The sequence below is a fragment of the Lagopus leucura genome, unplaced genomic scaffold (genome assembly GCF_019238085.1).
Source record: "Lagopus leucura isolate 7727_CA_CO unplaced genomic scaffold, USGS_WTPT01 145-12_obj-0_obj, whole genome shotgun sequence".
Taxonomy (NCBI): domain Eukaryota; kingdom Metazoa; phylum Chordata; class Aves; order Galliformes; family Phasianidae; genus Lagopus; species Lagopus leucura.
In genome coordinates, this window is record NW_024967542.1 from 5,213 (window position 1) to 13,421 (window position 8,209).

At 53.1% G+C, this 8,209-nt stretch overlaps 1 protein-coding gene across 5 annotated transcripts in view; it reads left to right on the forward strand.

Moving 5' to 3' along the window:
- Positions 1–1,576: 1,576 nt before the first annotated feature.
- TCF3 (transcription factor 3) overlaps positions 1,577–8,209 on the forward strand; it is a 22,059-nt gene continuing 15,426 nt past the window's right edge. For 4 of the 5 annotated variants that reach the window (XM_042893913.1, XM_042893914.1, XM_042893915.1 and 1 more), the window contains exons 1-2: positions 2,686–2,767; positions 7,469–7,539. In XM_042893913.1, the coding sequence (XP_042749847.1) occupies positions 7,522–7,539 (18 nt within the window). In that variant the 5' untranslated portion in view covers positions 2,686–2,767; positions 7,469–7,521. Of the gene's footprint in view, positions 1,647–2,673; positions 2,768–7,468; positions 7,540–8,209 lie in introns of those variants that run through there. The other variant, XM_042893917.1, reaches the window with a different exon arrangement.

An 8,209-nucleotide genomic window follows, 5' to 3' on the forward strand; every position in this document is an offset into this window, starting at 1 on the left:
AATACAGAGCATGAAGGTGCTAAAGGGACTTTGGGGGTCCCCAGTGCCCAGAGGCATCTGAGCCTCTCAGGCTCAGCGTAGGGCAGCAGAATGCTGCTCACCCCCTTCTTGGAGCACCCTGGATGGGAATATTTCCTTTTTTTTTGGGGGGTAGGATTTTGGGGCAAAAAATTCCTGGTGAGCTTCCAGGCACCCAAAGTCATGCGAGGCCCCATTGGTGGGGATGGGAGTCATGGGCTGCTGCCATGGGGGCTTGGCACTGTCCTCGTGCCTCCAGCATGTGAGAGCCAAGCAAAGGGAAGGAGCAGCTCTGCTTCCTGATCTCCACTGGTGTTTGCAGGGTATGCAGATGAATTGCTTTAGAAAAACACATTAGCAAAGCAAAAGTTTATTCTAGGAAGTAGGAGGTGGGAGAATTGGCAGTAATTCTCCCTAGTATCCAAGGTATTATTAGAGGCTTATCCCTGCTCTGCACAGTAATCACATTGGAAATTTTTGATTAGAAAACAAAATCTAAATGAGAAGTATGAATATTCATTAGGTGTGGAGATTAATATGCATAATTATGCAAATTAGACAGCAATTAAACACCAATTCTCTGGGGAAATGATTAACACAAAGGCACAGAAATAGAAGGATGTAATTTGAAAGAAGTTTCTGGTTAAATGAACAGTAAGGGGAGCGGAGGAGACAAATACCCACCGTGTCTGCCATAATAATCAGCTCTGCTAAAATGAAATGGGAGCCTGCCCACCCCGGCTGCACCCCATGGACCCCCCTCACCCCACAGCTTTTGGGTCAGCAGGGCCCCACGTGCCTCAGTGGGGTGGGTGGAGGGGTGTGGGATCCCCCCAGTCGTGGGGATGGAGCTCAGGGCATGAGCTCACACCTTGCTGGGGCTGTGCAGCCCGAGAGGAGCTGGCAGCAGATGAAAGGAAACCGATTCCTACCACGAGAGTGCTGCAAAAGCCTCCTCTTGGTTCGCTGCCATTGTGGACTGAACCACCCTGATGAGAGAGAGGGGCTTTTGGAGGGCTGAAAACAACACGGGGGAGAGCGTGCTGTGCACAGCCCCATGGTGCCATCCCCCTTCACCTGCAGGAACACAGCAACTTAAAGCAAAAATAGCCACGAACCACTGTGAGCCCCAATAATGTGCCCTCAGCCTCCTGTTGAGGCTCTTGGATGTTGAGCCATTGAGCACCAGGCAGCTCTTTGCACGCTGCTCCCGCCAGCAAAAATCAGCACTGGAGGCAGTCGGTTCTTCGTTTGCAGTGGTCTCAGGGTGGAGCAGAGTCGCAGTGTTTGTTTCTCCTCTTCCCCACTGCCCTCTGTGTTTTGAAGCATTTCCAGACTGGTGTGGGATTTGCTTTGAAGCTGGTGGGATAAAATCCCAGCAGAGGTGGGGAGGTGGGGATGGAGAGGAGAGGATGATGGGTCGCGCCGAGTGGAAGTGGTTTATTAATGAAAATATTGCTTTGTTTGTAGAAGGAAGAGTTAATTTTGTGAGAACACCTTTGAGGCTTTGCTGATAAAGCAAGAGTAACCTTTGTTCTTCCTGTTTTTTTGTAGGTTTGGATGAAAGACCGGGATCAGGTTCCTGGGGAACGGGAGATCAAAACAGCTCCACGTTTGACCAAGGAAGGGTAAGGATGGAGCACAAACACAGAGCTCAAAGGAAAATAAACGGGGGCTCTGCTGTGCCTTTCAGAGCATGCATTTGTGCCCAGGTCAGCCCTGACCCCTGGAACTGCCTTTTTTGCTCCCTTTTGGGCCATGTTTGTGTTATTGGAAGGGGGTCAGCAGGCAGAGGGGACCCTACCACTCCTCCAAACCCTTGTGCAGACCTTCAGCCCATGTTCTCCCTTCTCCCCATGCTCAGCTTTGGGCTTATTATCCCCATGCTCAGCTTATTACAATGGGGTCCCCAAATCAGGATGAGTTTGGGGAGCACTGGCAAGGTTTCAGCATGAAGAAGCCAAAACTGAACAGCGTAGAGCTGGGGCCCGAGGAGGAAAAGAGAGAAAAGACATTAACTTAATTGAAATGGTGTTTTTTTGACAGATGCTCATGTTTTAATGGGTTTGTGTGATTCGTTTTCATGATGGCACCATTCCCTTCCCTTAGGTCAGTGGTGGAGCAGCTCTGTGTCATTTCTCATTTTTATAGAGCTCCTCCTCCCCTCCACTCCCCCCAGCTCAGGGCAGTTCTGGGGCTCTTTGCTCCTCACCTGGCGGGCACTGAGCTGCTGAGCAAGGGCAGAAACCCATCAGGAGCCACCAGCACAGGGCCAACACCCTGTAGATCCCTGCTTTGGTGCTGTGTCCCCTCCAAATGCCACAGCCTCGCTGCCTTGCTCTCTGCCACAAGGATGGGATCATTTCTCTGTCCTGTTTACAAGGTGCTTTTGACTTTGACCTTTCCCACTGCTCCCTGACAGCCTGGCCTCTCCAGAGCAGGTCTGTGCTGTGCAGCTGATGCGACCCTGAGGCTAACCAGGGCCTTTGGCATCTCCAGAGGGTGCCCATCAAGTAGCAGCTTGGGTCTTTTCCCCTCCAGTTGCGTCAGGCAGCATCTCACCACATTAAATGGGGCACACATAGATACATATCCCACATTCCTCAGCATTTGGCTCAGCATCTCTGATGATCACTACCTGTGTTGCTCCAGCAGAGCTATGGTGAAGGCCCCCACTATGGTGAGCACCGGGACCTGCCGTCGCACAACAGCTTGTCTTCATCTCCATTCCTGGGACCTGGACTAGTGGGTGAGTGCCTCCCACTGCCTGACGATACTGCAGGCTCAAAGCAGGGCCAATCTAACAGCAACATGCACTTCCTGGGAGCATTTTCACCAGCCAGCATCACTGCTTCCCCCAGCAGAGCTGCTGTCCGGGCTGTGGTTAAAGCAGCTGTTGGCCAGAGGGTCTCATCAGCACCTAATGTTGCACGGCAGCCACTGTATTTATGGGCACAGTTATTTTTCTCTGTTTTACAGTAGGGCAGTAACAGAGGTTGATTCTGGCTGTGCTGGTGCAGGAAGGGCTGAGTTTGCTCTCGAGGAGCTGCTAATCAGGGTTGGAGAGGCGTGGAGAGAGGGACAACAGGCACAGCTCATCCTTAAGGTCTCACAATAGGCTCATAGGAGGCTTTGCCCCACAGCCCCACTGACCCAGGCAGTGTGATTCCTGCAGAGAGCTCCCTGCTCCTGTGGTGGGATCTGGGGAACTCTTGTCTTGTGTTCTGACTCTCTCTGTCCACCTTCTCTGCCCCCTATGCTGGGTGGCACGAGGGACACAGCACACCTTGCTGTGCCCATTACAGTGATCATGTGGCACTTTACCCATCTCCCTCTCCCCTAGAGTGGAAGGAGAGATTAAGAGCAGAAAATATCCACCCTGAAGGACTTAGAGAGCTGTAATGGCATTAGGAATTGGGCTTAGTCCTCCCCACCTTTGCCCACGCGGTGGTGGGTGGAACCCTCTGATTGGAAGCAGGGGAATGAGAAGGGGGCATTGGGTTTGAAACAGAAAATCCCCACTGGGCACAGAGGTTCCTCCTCTGGAGCAGGTCAGAAAGGGGAAGAAGAGCAGGGTGGCACTGGGAAGCTGCTGTCAGCACTCTTCCTCCTCCTCCTGCCTGTGTTTGTGGCACGAGGCTCGCTCTGAGCTCTGCTACATTTGCTTGCCCTTCAACTTCTGAAGATAGCAGAGCGAGGGAGGTGATTCCTTCTTGTTTCCTGCCCCGGGAGGATGTAAGCAAAGCAGAAGAGATGTTTCTTCATAAGCCAGGGGAGCCTTGATGTCATGTAGCAGGGTTTGTTGGGGCATGAGCTGGGGCAGGAACCCTCCCATGCCGGGAGCAAAGGCAGCCCTAAGAGCTTCCAGGTGAGAAGGAGCTGCCTGGGGAGGAACACAGAGCTTTCCCCTTTGATGTGTGCAGGGAGAGGACACGTTTGGCTTCCTCTCAAAGCTGGGGCTCCCAGTGCTTTGCAAACAGCGGTGGCTGCCAAGCTGGCTGCTCCCCAGCACGTGGAACCAGAGCCTCTGTGCCCCAATGGGTGACATCCTCCAGCTGCCACCAAGCAGTTCACACTGGCACCAACACCCCGCGCCGTCCCCATGAGTGCTGGCAATGCCCCTGGCTCCAGGCAGAGCACTTAGAGCCACACCACCAAACCAGGAGCTGGGAAATAGCAGATAGGAGGGGCAGGGGCCTCCTGCCATTTCAAAGTCACTTTTGTTCCTAAAACTGAATGTGGTTGAAGGAGAAAACACCAACCCCTGGAGCAGGATCCAAGATAAATACGTAGGTTTTGCTTCGCCTCTGCACTCTTACACCGAAAACAGCAGCATGGAGGAAGACCACAGGTGGAGCTTTCTCTTCCTCATTACCAAACTGCTGCTGAAAACTTTTCAAGTGGCAAAAATCTTCAAGGGAAAATGAGAGGGAAGGAGAGTGGGTCAAAAAAAAAAAAACACACAACCCAAAAAAACAAAACCCCAATCTTTTTGCATACAACTGCAGTAGCAGAGTGGGAGGGAAGTGTGAGCTTTGGAGATGTCACCTCCCTGTCACTCCCTGGTTTCCCAGAAGGTCCCCCCGGGTGGCACGAGGTGGTGGGTGATGAGGGAGGAGGGATTTTTTTGTTGTAAATCACCCACCTTCCAAATCAGTCACTCTTTCACCATTCCCTTTCAGCAGGGAGCGGATGGCTGGGGAGGCATTGCTTAAACAGGGGGGGAAACTGATAAGCCATAACAGATTTCTTTCTAGTAATTATTTCTAGTAATTAGCTTCTTTTCAGAAGAGTGTCTCTAATCTTGTGCACATTGTGAGCTGTTGTGGATTGTGCTTTTTCCTGGACAATACTTTTAATCTGCCTGCGGATGGGGCTGGTTGCTGCTCCCCTGGTTTTTGTTAACATCCTTCCCCCCTCCCTCCTATTCCAACCTGGGCTTTTCTCATCCTTCCTCCCCTGGATGAGTTGTGATGGAGTTAGCAGGGCTGGGGAGATGCTGGGAGCCCTGGGAAGCACCCAGGTGCTCAGGGGGAGTTGGCCAAATCTATGGGCACATTGAGTCCCTTTCCCTTGCATGTCTGCAATTGGGACTTGAGGGGAGAAAAGGCAAACCCACAACTCTACTTAATAACACTGCTGAGGTTGTTGGAGGGGAGGCGCTCCTGCTCAGCCTCAGTGTCTCCCCCACAAAAAGGGATCCTGGTTAAGATGTAATGATTTATTCCCTAACTTTCCCTGCTATCTGTCCACCTGAGTGCTGTTAGAATAGCAGGATTCAGTCATTTGGAGGAGGCATTCGGGGACATTCCTGGCACGTTGCACTGAGAGCTGCTTCCATCCCACTCCATGCTGCCTGCTTGGAGCTTCGTCCCATTTCCTGCCCAAAGCCTCCAGGCCGTGCCAAACCCCAGAGCAGAGAAATCTGCCATCCCTCCAAAGTTTGGCATTCCTCAGCATTCACCATCCCTCCTCTTTGCCATCCCTTCCCTCTGCTGTACCTCCTCTTTACCATCTCTGCCATCCCTCCACTTTGCCATCTCCTCTCTTTGCCATCCCTCCTCTCAGCCACCCTCCAGCCCCATTTTCCTACCCAACTGAATTTACAGTCTCTGCAGCCGAGATTTTCTCCTCTTTCTGCATTATCCTGGTGCAGGGCTGGGGGATGCCTCTCCCTCTGAAGTTCCTCCCACCCTCACACCACCGCTGATCAAAGCGTGCAGCAGATTGCTGGTACCAGGCACGCTTTGCTTCTGACATGAATCAAACGAGGCACAAAAGAACAAACATCAGATGAAAAGCAGCAGGTTTGGGGAGAGGCACAGAGCAGACTTGATGCTCACAGTTGTCATATGGCTGTTCTGCTTTCCGTGGTGGGTTTGGGATCGGGGTGCCATCAGGTGGGTGGGTACAGAGATGGGTTTGCAGTGGAGAGGGCTGGAATTGCCCTGGTTTCCCTCTGGTTCAGGAGCAGCCCTGATCCTCCCAGTGACACAACCTGCTGAGCTATTTGTGTCACACCACAGCAAATATAGCTGCTAAGCTCTTTTAGAAATTAGGTCATTTAAGAGATCTGTCCTCTGACATCCTGACCTTTGTTTACTTAATGTTTAAGCCTCTGCAGCGAGGCAGCAGCAGGGCCTGGCACATCTGCCCATTGGGATGGGAGGAGCAGGGCCAGGCTGAAGTCACCCCATCCCTTTGGGGCTCTCAGGATTGGCTGTGCAGCTCAAGGACCGCTCAGAAAACGGGGCTGAGCTCACCATCCCTGCACAGAATCAGTGCTGGGGGCTGCAGGCCGAGCAGCCCAACACATTCCTGTTGTGGGGGGTGACCCAGGGCAATTTTCTCCCCACCATCTTCAGCTGCTCCCCAAGAGCTCTCAGTGTCGCCCCAGTGCGTTATCCTCCATCTTAGGGCTTTAGGTTAAGCAGATTGGCCAAATCCTCCCCTGACGGTTTTGCTCGTTGCAGCAGCGTGGGGAGGCGGGATGCCATCACCCCCATTTTGGAGAAGGGGTTTTTTGGGGTGGCCCCATCACTTACCAGCTTCAGCCATGTGGGTTCCCCACACCAGAACGGGGCTGCCCTGCTGCTGGTCACAACCTTTTGGTCACCATCTCCATTTCCCCAGCAGCATCACTCATAGCAATCACTGTTGCTTTGTGCTGACCAGGGGTCCCACCCCCCTCACCCCCAGCACCCATGGGTGCTGCATGCCCGGCTCCCCAGAGAGGTGCCTGTGAGAACCTCAGGATGGAAACATTTCACCATATGTCTTGGGTTTCTTTTTATTTTTTGTGCTTCCCCCCCCCCGTGACAGCAGCATTCTCAGCACTGTGTGGGTGGGGGGGGGAGGGTTGCTGAGCATCAATAGAAGGCATCACGGGTGCATGGGGTGCACATGGGAATGGGTGGCACAGGGCCTTGGGGACACTGTGGGCTGGGGCTGAAGTGAGGAGCGAGGGAACTTTCCCATTGAATGCATTCTCCTTTGGAAAGTTGAGCACCCAGCAAAAAAAAAGGGGGCAGGAAATAATCCACGAGGGCTGGGAGCTGAGCCCCACCAAGATGGAGTGTCCCATTGTATGGGAAGCACATGCAGCCTGCTCCTTCCCTCCTGGCTCTGAGTTCTCTCTGCCTCTGCCAAACTCTGTGCTTTTTTTATTTAATATGTCTGGAGGTTTGTGTTGTGTTGGGTGGGTTTTTTTTGTGTGTGTGTGTGTGTGTGCTCTGGCCTCCAACTGCCAGTTTCCATGGCCACAAGCACTTCCCCGGTTTGGGGTTTTGCTGTTTGTGGACCGAGCCCTGCCTCTCGCTCACTTAAAGGCGCTGCTGTTCCCTGCTTCCTGCAGGCACACGGAGAGCTGCTGCAGAGACGGGGAGGGATGGGTGCAGGGTTCTGCTTCCCCATCACACAGAGCGTCGTTTCTGTTTCTTCTCCACCGTAGGGAAGAGCGGTGAAAGAGCCTCGTACTCCACTTTTGGAAGAGACGCCGCCGGGATGCCAGGGCTGAGCCAGGTAAGGGTAGAACACGTGGAGTTTTTTGCTGTGTGAGAGCCTAAGGGTCAACAGCTTGCTGGCAGCTCCGGGCATGAGGTTCTGTAAAGCTCAGAAGGGGCTGCTCAGTGCCTGGTGTGTGCTGAGGGCTCAGGGGAGGAGCTGTCAGAGCTGGGATTGGGGTCGGGGGTTCTCCATCCCTCTGCCAGCCTTGGCACTGCTGCTTTCCCTGCTCCCATCCCAGCCCCAGCACCTCCATCCCTACCACCACCATCACATCAAGCCAGGCTGCAAACAAGAAGGAGCAAAACCCCTCCCTGGCCAGCACCTCATTCCTTGCCAAAGAGAGAAGCTGTGCCGTGGTTGCTGTGCTGCTGTGCCATCATTTTGCTGGGGCAGGCAGTGTTTGGGTCTGTGGCCACTCAGGACCTGTGGCTCATCACTGCAGTTGGGGGGGGACACACAAAGCAAGGCGTTATGGAGAGGCACAGCCCTCAGCTGGCCAGCTTTTCTTTTCTCCATGTCCACACACACACACACACATTACGTGTTTTAATTTTACACAAATTTGTCATAATTTCCTCTTCTCTGAACTGAGGATGTTTCCTTTGCTGAAACAGCTGTGCTGGCTGCCCGTGCCAGAGTGGATTTAATTTACCACTGAAGCTGCTAAAATAAAAACGGGATGGAT